Here is a 16,478-nt window from a genome sequence, read left to right as displayed (position 1 = left end):
CATTACTTTTCTCAGTAAAAAGTGTTACCGTGGCAACGCTAGATGCCAAAAAGCAAAAAAAAAGGCGAAAATTCGGACGCTTATTGCTCGGCCAAACATTATCGTAGAGACATCGTTCAAATGTACAAACACTCGGCCCGATTGTCACTAAAGGACCGTACAAACTCATCATGCTAATTATTACGGTTTTTGCGACATTTAACTTTCAATTTAAAAAAAATTTCCATTTGACTTTGGACGCTTGTTGCTAGGCAACAGGTTATCGTAGAGACATCGTACAAATGTTCCCCGACTCGGCACGCTGTGGACTTCAACATATTAAAATTTCATGAAGCTGGGATTTAAGGAAATTTTATGACAAAATCCATGCCAAATGGCCCCATTCATTCGGATGGGGTTTTTTACCATGGTGAAACAAAAACCTATCCGTTAACATAGTCTGAACCAGAACATGCACCCATGCATGGCATACATCGTTAGATGCTTCTCCATCGTGCCTCGATGGGCATTACTTTTCTCAATCAAAAGTGTTACCGTGGGGACGCTGGATGCCAAAAAGCGCACCCCATTAATAACTATTGGGAGCACAGGAATGAATGAAATACAAGCGTAAAAACCTTAAACTGACATAGAACCACCCTGAACACAACCACTACAGCCCCAAACCAAAGCAGCGAGAGGGGACGAATGGGCGGTAGGGCATGCCCATATCAAAATTTCCTGAAATTTTCTAGTTCTTCTTGTTGTTTTCCTTATGTGAATTTTTTCTTCTGTCTTTTTTTTTTTTTTTCTTCTTCATCCTTGTATTTGTGTGAAACAAAATAAAAAAATACAAATATGAGACATCACATCGGCTGCCAGAAATCTGCAGATTTTCAGCTTTTAAGAGAATTTTAAACCTCTAAAGTCCCACAAAAGCAGATATGTGGCTGCTATCCTTCAGCAGGCTGGGTGGGGCCTGCAGGCCCTGGATGGAGCGCTCGGTTCTGATGGTACGTTTACTGGGACGTCCACAAACAAATGTTTTCCACTTGTGAAGAGTCGTTCTCGCTCTGGAAACTCGGTTCCAGATGTTTCATAACAGTTGCCTGTCTCTTTCCCTCCTGGCATTGTGTTAACACACACCTGAATCGTCTGAGGTTTTTCTAATCCTGACGGTTCTCGTGTCACAAACGGGTTCTGACTCTTTTATTTTTGTGATCAAATGTTTTTATTTATATTTCTTTTTCTTTTTAATTATAAACGGTGGCATCCACAATGATGTCAAACAAACATTATACACATATTTTCACCCCGTTCCAAACCCCTCGGACCTAAGCATTCGATATAAACAATTAATAATTAATAATAAGGAAAAACAGAAAAAAAAGATCATACAACAATAAAAAACAAAAAAAATTACAAAATAAAACAAAGGTAAAACATAATAATATCAAAAACTGGACAAGGATAGCTGCAACAAGGTGGTCTATATCAATTTTAAATACATCTTTCAAGCTTGGCTTTAATTTGATCTGCTGCCATAAACCAAAATAAAATATTTAGTTGTTTTGCGTTATGGATTGGGGCTGTAGATATTTCCAGATATGTAATATCCCAAAACTCAAACACCAATGGGAGATGTTAAGCGTGTGTGGTGGTTTCGATCTTACTGCAATTATCTTTTTTGCTGCTGTTAGGCCAGCAAGAAAAATAGTTTATGACATAGTGAAGCATTAATTGTGGATAAATTATTCAAAATAAGTGTTTCAGGGTTTACTGGAATATTCTGTACTGTTATTGAGGATAATGCAGAACTTGTTGCCAGACGTTTGCAACAGGTTCTGGTCCCTCCATCTGTCCGTACAGTATTTGTGTATCTATATCTCTGTTAATATATATTGATTTAGTTATATGTAGATATGTCGATGTAAGATAAGATAAGATAAGATAAGATAAGATAAGATAAAATAAGATAAGATAAGATAAACCTTTAATAGTCCCACAGAGGGGAAATTTGCAGTTTACAGCAGCAAAGGGGATAGTGCAAAAAACAAGAGGCATCAATAGAATAGTAATAACACAGTAATAATAATAACACACTATAAACAGTAAACTGGTATATACAATAATAATAATAATAAGAAAAATAAATAATAAGAAATACTAGTATATAAAAAGATAACAGACGGATATTTACAGATGGATATTTACATAATTGCACGTTGCAGTGAATGAAAGATATTGCACATTATTTCCCTTTATTTCCTATATTTAGATGTATTGCTGATCATGGCAGTTTAAGAAAACTCAAATATCCTATCTCAAAAAATTAGAATATTCTGGGAATCTTAATCTTAAACGGTAAACCATAATCAGCAATATTAAAATAATAAAAGGCTTGCAATATTTCAGTTGATTTGTAATGAATCCAGAATGTATGACATTTTTGTTTTTTTAATTGCATTACATAAAATAAAGAATTTTATCACAATATTCTAATTTTCTGAGACAGTCCTGTAGTTGTATTCTGTTTTTTTTTTGCTTTTTTGTAATCTTTTTGCATGTTCGGAATAAAATCTTCAAATCAAATCAAAATCAAATCCGTGATTCTGAGTGACAGACGGATGCAGTGTTGCCCGGCGGCCACCAGAGGGCTCCCCGCCACCAGACTCGGTCCAGACGTCTGTGCTGCCTCAACACAGACCCGGTTCTGGTGGGATCTGGGCCGGTTCACGCTCGGCTGCAGAAACACAGGGCAGTGATTCCAGCACCAGAACTTCCCGCTGAACTCAGCTGAACTCCGGGTTTAGTGATCCGGCCACAACACAGGCCCGTCAGAATCCTGCCCCGCTCGGTTCTGGACAGCTCCGGCCCATTCTGGGCTGCATGAAAGAGACCGAGCTGGCCCCGGGAGGAGTTCTGTCTGGGTCCAAACAGAACCACAATGAGTTGTTGATGGCCCGGGACTTTGAGCTGGAAGAGCGGCTCCCTGGAATTCCTCAGACTTCTGAGGAATTCTGCTTTTCTTGGACGATCAGTTGGACACGACATCAGATCCTGCTGACGCCTCGCGTTCCTGCAGAGAACAAAAACTCCTCTCCTTCCCTCTCTCCTCTCTCTCCTTTCTCTCCTCTCTCCTCTCCTCTCTCCTCCTCTCTCTCTTCTCTCTCCTCTTCTCTCCAGTCATCCCTCTTCTTTTTTTTTTACTTCTGTGGAGATGAAGATCTTTTCACTTCCAGGTGAAGTAGCAGTGTCCTAGACACACTTTCAGCAGTCCCGCATTCGGCCTGCAGTTGGTCCGCAGTCGGCCAAAAGTCGGCCAACGGTCGCCAACAATCGACCCACAGTTGGCACACAATCGGCCTAAAGTTGGTCCGCAGTTGGCCAAAAGTCGGTCAAAACTCGGATAACAGTTGACCCACATTCAGCTAACAGTCGGCCCACAATCGGCCAACAGTCGGCCAACAGTTTACGCTCATTTAACAGTCGACCCGCAGTCGGTTAAAAGTTGACCAACAGTCGACCCACAGTCGGCCAACGGTCGCCAACAATCGACCCACAGTTGTCCAACAGTCAGCCAACAGTCGGTTAAAAGTCGGCCAACAGTCGGCCCGTAGTCGGCTAACAGTCAACCAACAGTCTGCCAACAATCGGCCAACTGTCAGCCAACAATCGGCCTGAAGTTGGTCCGCAGTCGACCCACAGTCGGCCAAAAGTCGACGCACAGTCGGCCAACAGTCGTTCAACAGTTGGCCCGCAGTCGTCCAAAAGTCGGTTTGAAGTCGTCCAAAAGTCGTCTCACAGTCGGCCAACAGTCGACCCACTCAGGTCTGACCACTTATGAAGAGCTAATGTTGAAGTGAAAATACTTTTTATCTTCCACATTTCAAACTGCTTAAAGGCTTCGTATGTTTATATCTGTGAAATGGTTCACGCCTCGGTGTCGCTGCGAGGTCCAGGTTTTCTTTTATCATTCTTCTTTCTTCTTATCACAGCTTATTTCCCAAAGCTGTGAACTTTCTGAACCAATAAGCTACCTCATACTGTGCAATATTCTTTCACACATTTATGTGCATTATTCTCCCATTCATTCATTTTCATAGTGTATATATATTTATGTTTCCTGTTTCTTATTTTGTTGTTTACATAGTCTTTGTTTTCATAGTCTTTCCATGCGTGCACTTTTATGGAGCTGCTGCTTAATCTCATTGTACCATTCTATTCTATTCTATTCTATTTCATTTTATTTGTTATTTACTGTTTAATTGTGTCTCTTGCAGCTTTTAATGTTGATGTAAAGCACTTTGACTGACCTTGTGTTGAATTGTGCTTTACAAATAAACTTACCTTGCCTTAAAATACAGTTAAATTTAACACCCAGTTAACTTTAATACGAGTTTAATTCAACGTTTCGTTCGCGTCACAGCTGGTGAGGGAGGGCCGGGATGGGGGGGACCAGGGGAACCACCAATCAGCTGAAACTGGAGCATCCGTCCCTCCATTCCTCCCTCCATCCCTCCCTCCATCCATCCCTCCCTCCAACCCTCCATCCCTGCACGCGTCCCTGCGCGTTCCTGCGCGCGTCCCCGCCGCCGCCACCGGGATCCAGGATGCTGCGTGGAGCTGGACCCGGATCGGTTCCCGGGACCAGGACCAGGACCAGGACTGGAACCGGGACCCTAACGGAATAGCTGTCGGGCACGCGCAGGATCCCGCAGACGTGACCGGGATGCCGCGGCCGCGCGCCTGAGACGCGTCATCGGAACCGGTGAGAATGAACCCGCCGCGGGGGCGCGCACGGGGAATAAAAACTGTCTGTTAGAATAAACATGCACGCGCGTGGACCTGGCCGTGGGTGTGTGCGTGGGTCTGTGCGCGTCCCCGCCTGCAGGCTGATCAGAGTCTGATCAGAGTCTGGGGCAGCTGCTGCTGATCGATAATGATGTATCGATCAGTGAGATGTGATTCCAGGATGAGCGCTGGGGTTTCCGGGGGGTTAATGTGCGTGTCGTGATCGTGTCCTGCAGCTTTTATGTCTGTTTCTCTGAGACCTGGAGGTTTTGGTAGTTCTGGTTTTGTTGGTGTCGGATTATATTTCTAGTCCTGACTTCCTGTTTTGGTTCATCAGACTCTGCTGTGGCTCAAATTCCTGCACATTTATTATCTTTATTATTTAGTTCAGTTCTGGCCCCCCCGGTAGGGCTGCCACCTTTCAGAAATAGAAATAAGGAACCCCTGATTTCAGCAGCGCAGGAGCCAAAAAAAAGCCCCAAAACTTCTAAACTGAATAAAAATGTGTTTATTTTATATGAAAAAACAACATGCTTTGATTTAAAGTTTAAAGTGCTTTAATAGCATTGGACTTGCATGACTGTACAGACAGACAACCATACTAGCAACTGAAATAGCCTCCTATGCTCCTATAGTAAATATAAATATAGATACTGGTGAAGGTCGGAACATTAGAATATGGTGTAAAAGTTAATTTATTTCAATAATTCAACTAGAATATGGTGTAAAAGTTAATTTGTTTCAATAATTCAACTAGAATATGGTGTAAAAGTTCATTTATTTCAATAATTCAACTAGAATATGGTGTAAAAGCTAATTTATTTCAATAATTCAACTTAAAAGGTGAAACTAATATATTACATAGTCTCATTACATGCAAAGCAAGATAGTTTAAGCCTTTATTTGTCATAATTTTGATGATTGAATTGTTTGTTGATTTCATAAAACATTCTAATCTTTTTAGTGTTTGGGGTTTTCCTAAACTGTGAGCCATAAACATCATGAAATATCTCACTTTGCATGTAGTGGGAAATAATATATTTGTTTCACCTTTAGTTCAATTTTCTACGAATTAAGTTTTGCAATTTGCAGTTTTGCAATGAAGCTGCATAGTTTCTTTCCTGACGTTTCACCCCTTTTGCAACAGATGCAAGTCTGCGACTGGTAATGTAGGACATTGTTTTTGGTTATGCAGTAAACTTCATAAATACTGGAAAGGTGTTTTCCTTTGCTTCTCTATGGTTTATGGGAGACGTTGGGAGCCGGATCCACTTGTAGTCGTTCTCTGGGAAACTACTCCTTTGTCTTTTGCCAACAAATATCAGAAAAGGCTGTTCTGTTTGGAACTGTCATTGTAAAAAAGCTTTTCCTCCGGACTTGGAGGGCAGACACTGCACCCATGTAAATGTACTTTATTTTTATAGCACCTTACATCGACCTACAGGTGAACCAACCATGTGATTTATGGCTGAGAGAAATGGCAGGTAAGATTCACCTGGAGAGACTGAGACTTTGTACAACCTGATAAGTTAGTTGAACTCAAACTGTTTGAGGAAACCGATTGCATAAAACCATTATAGTTTATTAACTCAAACAATTTAAGTGTAAAAAAACTTGGTTAAATACATTTGATAGTACCATTTCATTCAGTAAACTGAACTTAAAACTAATACGTATTATACACTCATATGTCGTATTTCCTCCAGTCTTATTTAAAAAGTGTTGATTGTATTAATTTGCATCAAGCCAGACTAACTTAATTGAATCTTCTTTACATACATGTTAGCACTTAAGTTCAAGTTACTCAGTTTTATTCCTCTAAATTAAATTATCACATTCTAGTGGTTACAACTTCTAGATCCTCAATCCATTTTAGGAAACCGATTTGCCTTAAACCATTTTAGTTGTCATAACTTAAATAACTCAACTTTAAGTTGCTTTAACACAATACAAACACAGACATCTTATACCAACTTCAAACATTTATTTAATTCATTTTTTGTTATCATAACTGATGGCAATGAGTGACCACAACTTTTACCAAAGTTTAAGTTATTTCAACTTACGTCTGTTATTAAGATGTACCGTTAGGTTTTACAGTGTAACAAAGACAGTGAGGACACGTTTAAGAAAATGTGTGACCCTGAACTGCAATGGTTTCAAAGAAAAGACTAATGTATCAATGGGAACCTCCTTGCTGTGTTTACTACTCATTTTACTTTTTACTTTGTACAGTTTTCTTTAATTAAAATTAGTCTATTGTAGTGATTGTGACCTTTACTATTTTCTTACGAGATGTTTCTTACTGTTCAAGTTTTGTTTGTTTTGAGGGTGGGGGGAGGGCTTTTATTTATCTTTTCTTTTTTCATTTGTCTGTTCTGTGTCTTTGAAATTTTGAAAAGCAATAAATACATATTAAAAAAAAAAAAAATGTTTGGGTTTATAAACTCACAAATTTGACAGAAACATCTCTGACCTTCCAATTTAATAAACTTGTAAAATAAAACGGTGCAAAACAGTTCAGCATAAAGTAAATATCACTAATATTATTACAATAACTTGAATAATTAAACAAAAATATCTGGTTTTGAGCTCAGAATTATGGCCAGAGTTTCTGACTTTATAAACATTTACGCCAAAAGTCCGAGTTTCAGAAAGATGAAGTCCAAAACTGGAGAAAATTCAAACCTGCAAATGTGCCAGAACCCATTTGGACCGGAGGTACATGAATATTCTGGTTCTGGTGGGCTGGTTTTATTTCTCTGTTGTAGCCGGGATCCTCCTGCAGATCCTGCTACGGTCGGTCCGGCTCTCTGCACGTGGACCAAATACTGGGTTGTGAAGTTCTGGAGTCTATAAAACGGCGCCGGGGGGCCCAACCCACCAAACACTAGGAATTCTGGGAGTTTATTTAAACAGAAAACTCCTGAATCCGTCCAGCGGCGCTCCAGACGGAGCACAGATGTCACGGCGAGGTGCAGAAGTGAGGCAGAGCTCTGGTGCTGATGTGGGAGCGGGTTTGGACCAGGCCGGCGCCGTTGGACCCGACCTGGCCACTGTCTAGAGCTGTTGTTGGTCGTGACGGTCGGAGAACCCGTCCGTCGTTCTGCAGAGACGTGAGGGAGCAGATTATTCACTGCAGACGAGGAGACCAGCTTCCTGAAACTCAGCCCGTTGGTAATAATAATAATAATTAAAGCTGCAAGCAGCGATGAACGGGCCCTCGCGCGTGCAATTTTCACCAATAAAGGTCAAGGACTCAAACTGAGTCCGATGACACCACCATGACTCTTTATGTCAAACTATTCAAAAGTTATGGCAGAAAGTAGGAACTATCAGATATGGACCAATCAGATGAAGGGTGGGGGGGGCGGGGGGGGCACGCTTTTTAGCGTCTAGCGTCGCCATGGTAACGCTTTTGACTGAGAAAAGTAATGCGTGTAGTCGCAGGGTGGAGACGCACATTTTGATGTATAACACACCTGGGTGCACGTTACGGTTCGGGCGAAGAAATGGCATAAATTGCGCCAAAATGACACGATTAATTCAAAATGGCCGACTTCCTGTTGGGTTTGTTGACTTTTCTTTAAGTTGTGACATGATACAGGAGTGTACCGATTTTTGTGCATGTACATCAAACCGTATTGTGGGGCTTGAGTCACAAAGTTTTCTAGGGGGCGCTGTTGAGCCGTTAGGCCACGCCCATTAATGCAAACCATTAAATATCAAATTTTTCGCCAGGCCTGGCTTGGTGCAAAATTTGGTGACTTTTGGGGCACGTTTAGGGGGAAAAAGGCCCTCATTTCGTCTGAAGAAAAACGAGGATAAAAACAAAAACGAGAAAAATAATTCCTACAGATACAATAGAGCCTTCGCACTGTCAGTGCTTGGGCCCTAATAATAAACTTTATTTATTTAGCACCTTTCTTAACAAAGTTACAAAGTGCTTCCCGAGAACAATAAAATACATCAAGATAAAAATACAGTGCATAGTGGATAAGAACATAAGACGGCAATAACCAAGTCTAGAATTAATGACAATATTCACACCACAATAAAAGCTTTTCTAAAAAGGAAGTTTTCTTTATTTGAGTTTTATAGCAGCACAAGATAATCACAGTACCAACAATCATTTCTAATAGATTAGCTGCCAAATATAGCAAAAAACACAGCTTAAAACAAAACAATCACAATAGAAACACAGAATGAACAATATGCTTCTCTTGTTATTAGACAGATTATGAACACAATGTAATGTATTGTGAAATAATAGTAATGATAATAAGCGAAATTAAAAATAACAGAAAAAATATATATATATTATATGTAGAGTATATATATATATATATATATATATATATATATATATATATATATATATATATATATATATATATATATATATATATATATATATATATATATATATATATATATATAATCAGAATCAGAATCAGAATCAGCTTTATTGGCCAGGTTCGAACATTGTCCAACAAGGAACAAGGACTCCGGTAGTTTCATCTTTATATGGATAATAATTATTATTATTATAATTATAATAAGTGTAATAGCGAAAAAAATACATGAACATTCACAATTTTGGATATTTCCATACCCACAGTTAGTCATCCGTTTGGTTTTCTGTCTCAATAACGGGCTTCCATTTACCTTCAAATACATAAGTCATTGTTTCCAACGGTTGGCCTGATAACATTTGTTTTAACCATTGACTGCTGGTACTTGATGGTTGATGGTTCTTTTCCATAGTAGTGCAATACATTGTTTGGTATTTAAAAGGAATGTTTTTAGTAAAGATTTAAAAGACGAGCAGCTGCGTTTTGTACCAACTGAAGGCGGTGGAGTGATGACTGAGAAACACCGGTGTACAGGGTGTTACAATAATCCAGGCCAGACAGAATAAAAGCATGGACAACTTTGTGGAGATTATCAGGAGATAAAAAAGATTAGATTTTGGAAATTAGCTTCAGCTGGTAAAAACAGGACTGGACAACTTTCTTAATTTGTTCATTAAAACAAAGGCCGGAGTGAAATAAAACTGAAATAACTTCATCCTTGGTTTTTACAGAGGATGAAGTTATTTCAAACCTTTAACTGCTTATTATCTTAACTCTGCTCCCGGCCGTTACTCGTTCACATGAAATTAAAAGAAGAAGCTGCAAATCAAATCTACAAAGAAGTTTAAAAACTAAAACCTGGACTGAACCAACGGGAAACTTTCTAAACCGCCACAACTGAGCAGTTACTGAAACCTGCCGTTCCACAGACCACGAGGTTCCGGGTCCAACAGTCAGTTCATCTCCAGGTTCGGGTTCAAACTAAGGCCACGTTTCCACATAGCTGGTATTTGCAAAAACTGATATTTTCCCCTCTACGTTTTGAAAAATCCCATCATTTCCAGGAACCTGCATAAATATCTGTTAAGGTGCTATGAGCAGCCAAACCTACAGGGGGCAGTGTAACGAGAAGATAAAGTCATGCTAGCCAATCAGAATCCTGGAAAAAAACATCAACAAATGACACGAGTAACTTCCAGTTACTTCCAAGATGAACCAGAGTCTTTGGTTTGGAGTGACAGAGAAGTGGAGTTACTTTTAAGTGTGACGTTAGAATATAAAACAGGTAAAATACAAGAAAACATTGACGGTGGCCAAACAAATTGTAAACACAGGTCGCACTCATGTTCTGCCACCAGAGCGGCGCCGTTCTGTTCGAGGTCACTGACTCCGCTGACCTGATTCCTGCTGACAGTTCCAGGGCTCGGCCTGCAGATGCTCCGTCTCCTCCACTCATCACGATCTGCAGCAGAAACGTCTCCTGCTGCAGGACTTTGGTCTGAAACAAGGTCCTTTCAGGAGAAAAGGGTGGAGGAGTGAGAGGAGAGAGGGTTCTGAAAGTTCTGGGTGAGCTGCAGTTGTCTAACTGATCTTTTAAGGTGGATGTAAAGATGCTGTTACAATAATCAAGCTACTAAAGACGGATGCTGGACTAGTGTCTCCAGGTCCTGCTGAGCAGGGGGAGGAGACTCCAACAGGGGGAGGAGCTGTGGAACTGAATGGGAGGACCCTAAAACCCCAGAACCCTTCCAGACCAACCTAGAGCCCTTTGAACATCCTAGAACCCTTCCAGACCACCGTAGAACCATTCTAGACCATCCCAGAACCTTCCAGACTACCATAGAATCCTTCCAGAGAACCATTTGAACAATCAATAACCATTCTAGACCACCATACACCCTTCCAGACCATCCCAGAACCCTTTGAACATCCAAGAACCATTCCAGACCACCGTGGAACCATTCCAGACCATCCTAGAACCCTTCCAGACCATCCTAGAACCCTTCTAGACCATCCCAGAACCCTTCTAGACCATCCCAGAACCCTTCCAGCCCATCCCAGAACCCTTCCAGACCAACCCAGAACCCTTCTAGACCATCCCAGAACCCTTCCAGACCATCCCAGAACCCTTCTAGACCACCCTAGAACCATTCCAGACCATCCTAGAATCCTTCCGGACCGTCCCAGAACCCTTCCAGACCACCCTAGAACCCTTCCAGACCATCCCAGAATCCTTCCAGACCATCCCAGAACCCTTCCAGACCATCCCAGAACCCTTCTAGACCATCCCAGAACCCTTCCAGCCCATCCCAGAACCCTTCCAGACCATCCCAGAACCCTTCTAGACCACCCCAGAACCCTTCCAGACCATCCTAGAACCCTTCCAGACCACCCCAGAACCCTTCCAGACCATCCTAGAACCCTTCCAGACCATCCCAGAATCCTTCCAGACCATCCCAGAACCCTTCTAGACCACCCTAGAACCCTTCCAGACCACCCCAGAACCCTTCCAGACCACCCTGGAACCCTTCCAGACCACCCTGGAACCCTTCCAGACCACCCTAGAACCCTTCCAGACCACCCCAGAACCCTTCCAGACCACCCTAGAACCCTTCCAGACCATCCCAACCTTCCCAGACCATCCTACAACCCTTCCAGACCACCCTAGAACCCTTCCAGACCATCCCAACCTTCCCAGACCATCCTACAACCCTTCCAGACCACCCTAGAACCATTCTAGACCAACCCAGAACCCGTCCAGACCACCCCAGAACCCTTCCAGACCAACCTAGAGCCCTTTGAACATCCCAGAAACCTTCCACACTATCCCAGAACCCTTCCAGACCATCCCAGAACCCTCCAGAGTGTCAACAACGGTGACAGCATCTTAGGCTGTTGAATAGAAGCATTCAGGATTGTAGTTTGTGTCTCTGCCGTTGATGATGCATTAAAACTGACGAAGAGAAGCATCAACAGTATTTTTGTCCTACATGAACTTTGCCGGTTTGGTGTTTGGCTTTCTTGTGGTCACCGGCGGTCAACCGCTGCACCCGCCCACGCTAGTGCTCATAGCATTTAACGCTACATACACGTTGCTTATTTTCTCAGGGACAGCCCAACGTGTGTGTGTGTGTGTGTGTGTGTGTGTGTGTGTGTGTGTGTGTGTGTGTGTGTGTGTGTGTGTGTGTGTGTGTGTGTGTGTGTGTGACATATATATTCCAGGACCAGCTAGTTCCTTCGTTGGGACACTGAGTTTCCTCCACATCACCTCTCACCATGAATGGACGGATTCTTCCTGCAGAATCGAAGCTTTAGCTCAGAAACTCAGACAGACAGACAGACAGACGGACGGACGGACGGACAGAAACAGGGAATGTGTCCAAATTCCTCTGAACGTTCAACAAGCGTCTCCTGAATCACCACCTTATTGACAGAGAGAGGGGAAGAGGTGGAGGGGGAGAGAGAGAAGTTAGTTAGTTAGCTAGTTCTGTATATATATATTGCATGTGTTAGATATTTGGTGTTGGGTATTTGTTGTAGTTGTATTGGTGTTTCGTGTATTGATTGTGTCGTGATTTATTGTAGGTATATGTAGCTTTCGGCAACAATGGTTACCATTCATGCCAATAAAGCCAATTTGAATTGAATTGAATTGAGAGGTGGAGAGAGAGGTAGAGAGAGAAGGAAAGAGGGGGAGGCGGAGAGAAAGAGAGAGAGAGAGAGTCAGAGAGAGAGAGAAGGAGAGAGGTGGAAAGAGAGAGAGGTGGGAGAGATTGGTAGAGGGAGACGGAGAGAAAGAGGGAAAGAGAGAGACAGAAGCAGGAATGCAGGACTGAGCGTGTGAACCAGCTCCTGTAGCTGCCGGAGGAGTTTAGCGTCTGGATTCGTACCTGGATCCACCTGGTTCCAGTTCTACCTGCCCCGACTCGTCCCCACCTGCATGGAGGAGGTGTAGACGTTTGGGGGGGGGGAGGAAACCCCGGAGGCAGAAACAGCAGTTCCAGCAGCTGCTCCAGCGAGGTGTGTCCCAGAGCATGCTGGGACAGATCTGCACCTCCGCTCGCCCGCCGTGACCCGCGCTTTCTCTCTCTCTCTGCCACGTCGAATCAGCTGCTCCGAGCAGACGGACCAGAGACCGAGGTCCCGACCCAGGTCTCTCTCTTCCTGTCCCTGCTGCTGGGGGGTAAACACCGGGTCAGAGACCCAGGAGGCTCCGAGACCTGGGACGCCCCCTCACCTGGGGTACCAGAACCACCCTCACCAGGGGTACCAGGGGTACCAGGACCCCTCCTTTCACCTGGCGGACTAGGATTTACCTAGGGTACCAGGAGTACCAGGACCCCCCCTTTCACCTGGCGGACTAGGATTAACCTAGGGTACCAGGACCCCCCTTTCACCTGGAGGACTAGGACGCCCCCTCACCTGGGGTGCCAGGGGTACCAGGGGTACCAGGACCCCCCCTTTCCCCTGGCGGACTAGGATTAACCTAGGGTACCAGGACCCCCCTCACCTGGCAGAGGATTCCAAGGAATTCCAAGCATTCGGCTGGAAGATGAGTGGGTTTCTGTACCGAGGAAGGTGAGGCTCACTCTCATGCAACGGCCGGATGATTCATGTGTTCGTGGTTTCTGAGCCGCGGCTGCTTTTTTTGATGTATAAACAGCCCAGAAAAGCCTCTGAAAGCAGACGGAGAGTCCGTGCTCCCCGGCAGAGCTGCATGTGAGCTGGTCAAACACGGCTCCGGCAGCTCGGCCCGCCATTGGCTGAGCTCCGTTTTCAAAGTAAACACCCGAATTATCTCAGTCCACTGCTGACATTTGGACCTTTTTCAACGGACGGTTGCCATGACGCTCCGCCGCCTCCTCCACCGCTGTGATCTTACTACCGACGTAAACAATCACAGTTCGGCTCTTCAGAGCTGCAATGAGACGTTTGAACGGAACAAAACGTTCAGCTCGGGGCCCAGAGACGGTTAAACGTTCTGGGAGGAGGTTTCTGGGTTTCTGGAGATTCTGTTGGACGGACTTATGAGGGACGTCAGTTTAGTGGACGCCTTAAAAACCAGAAACTCACCGCACAAATAAGATCAGCAACTATTAAAAGAAATGGACGAACTCAGTGATGTCACATTTATGCTCATCAGATGATCCAAACGTCTTTGTTTAAGATGTTGCTACTGAAACAAGACAAATGCTGCCGGACCAGAAACCAGGACTAGCAGTTCTACTAGTCCTGGTTTCAGTTACTAGTCCTGGTTTCAGTTCTACTAGTTCTGGTTTCAGTTCTACTAGTCCTGGTTTCAGTTTGCTAGTTGCTAGTTTGCTGTTCTACTAGTCCTGGTTTCAGTTCTACTAGTCCTGGTTTCAGTTCTACTAGTCCTTTTTTCAGTTCTTTCCGACCCTGATTTTGCTCATTTCTTATGTCACAGCTTAATAACAGCAGCTGGAACTGGAAAGCCTCCTACTCAGAGCTGCAGTGGCTCATGGGAAATCTCAGGCTAACCGGTTCTGTTGTGGTGCAAACAGTCCGGCCTGGAAGACTCCTCGGGTGAAGGTGCAGCTTTACTCTGGTCCAGGTGACCCGTGTGTGTCTAAGAACCCACCACCTGTTGCAGTGGTCTCTTAAGGCGGAATTATGGTTCTGCGTTAAATCAACGCAGAGCCCACGCCGTATGGTACGCGGCTACACAGGAGTCTCTCCGTAACCTACGCCGTATGGTACGCGGATATGCAGGAGTCTCTCCGTAAACTACGCCGTAGGGTACGCGGCTACACAGGAGTCTCTCCGTAGCCTACACCGTTTGGTACGCAGCTACGCGGGAGTCTCTCCGTAGCCTACACCGTTTGGTACGCGGCTACACAGGAGTCTCTCCGTAGCCTACGCCGTATGGTACGCGGCTACGTGGGAGTCTCTCTGTAGCCTACGCCGTATGGTACGCGGCTACACAGGAGTCTCTCTGTAGCCTACGCCGTATGGTACGCGGCTACACAGGAGTCTCTCCGTAGCCTACGCCGTAGGGAACACGGCTACGTGGGAGTCTCTCCGTAGCCTACGCCGTAGGGTACGCGGCTACGTGGGAGTCTCTCCGTAGCCTACGCCGTAAGGTACGCGGCTACACAGGAGTCTCTCCATAGCCTACAACGTTTGGTACGCGGCTACACAGGAGTCTCTCCGTAGCCTACGCCGTAGGGAACGCGGCTACGTGGGAGTCTCTCCGTAGCCTACACCGTTTGGTACGCGCCTACGCGGGAGTCTCTCCGTAGCCTACGCTGTAGCCTGCTAGCACCTCCCAATAAATGTAACTACGACTCAACGCAGACAGAGAGGGCTGTGATTGGTTTGCTTGGTAGCAACGCATTTCCGGTTCCGGACTGCACCTTCCCCGCCATTTTTAAACATCTTGTTTAGGGATGCTCGATACCGATACTGGTAGCCCCGTACCCTACGGTGTAGGCTACAGCCCCGGTACCGATACTGGTATCGGTATCGGGGCCGATACTGCTCTCATATACTCGTACTCGCAAAAATACTCCGATACCACCCACCGATACTTCATTGTTGTTGTAGTTACTGGTTAGCGACTCTAGGGGGAGATGTTGAGCCGCTGCTGCTGTTCCTGTTTCAGTTTGTTCTTCCTTAATTATACAAACTGGACGGTTGAGTATTCACTTACTCACAGGGAACTTTATTAAACACTCCACGTAACTCACAGTACAACATAAACAATCCCATTGTTACATTCCGGTTAGCCGCGTTAGCCGGTTAGCCATGTTAGCCACGTTAGCCAATTAGGTGCATTAGCCGCGCCGACAGCCCTCAGTCTGTCTTGCTTCTCTCCTCGTCGCTTATTTTGAAATATGTCCACACTGCTGACGTCCCGGCATTAATTGTCGCTATCTCTCTTCTCACCACCACGCTAAGGTTTCAGAGTCGCTAGTCCTGCTTTCAATGCTACTTGTCCTGGTTTCAGATCTGGTAGTCCTGGTTTCAGTTATTAGTCCTGGTTTCAGTTACTAGTCCTGTTTTCAGTTATTAGTCCAGCTCAGAACTGGTTTTTGTGCTGATTTCAGGTAATAAATCCTCCTCTCATCAACTATTCATGTTCTTATGCAACGGTCTGATCCAGAGGAGTTTGTTTGAGCAGCAGCAGCTCAGACTTCCCCCCGTCCTTGTTTACTGTCCTCACGGGTGACTGATGACTGTGTGACCTGAAGCGCTGACTCAGTTTCCACCTCCTCCCCCTCCAGCTCAGCTCCAGGAACAGTTCTGAGCCTCGGAGTGTGGAGGGAGATTCGTTTCTTAATTATTCAATCAAAAAAAGATTGCTTCAATCAAAACATACATTTTCAA

At 44.3% G+C, this 16,478-nt stretch overlaps 1 protein-coding gene across 3 annotated transcripts in view; it reads left to right on the top strand.

Annotated features, from left to right (window-relative positions):
- The first annotated feature begins 4,635 nt into the window (after positions 1–4,635).
- pde4dip (phosphodiesterase 4D interacting protein) overlaps positions 4,636–16,478 on the top strand; it is a 161,777-nt gene continuing 149,934 nt past the window's right edge. For 2 of the 3 annotated variants that reach the window (XM_061738891.1, XM_061738890.1), the window contains exon 1: positions 13,572–13,706. In XM_061738891.1, the coding sequence (XP_061594875.1) occupies positions 13,681–13,706 (26 nt within the window). In that variant the 5' untranslated portion in view covers positions 13,572–13,680. Of the gene's footprint in view, positions 4,751–13,571; positions 13,707–16,478 lie in introns of those variants that run through there. The other variant, XM_061738892.1, reaches the window with a different exon arrangement.

This window comes from Cololabis saira, chromosome 13 (genome assembly GCF_033807715.1).
Source record: "Cololabis saira isolate AMF1-May2022 chromosome 13, fColSai1.1, whole genome shotgun sequence".
Classification (NCBI taxonomy): domain Eukaryota; kingdom Metazoa; phylum Chordata; class Actinopteri; order Beloniformes; family Belonidae; genus Cololabis; species Cololabis saira.
This window is presented reverse-complemented; position numbering and strand designations above follow the sequence as displayed.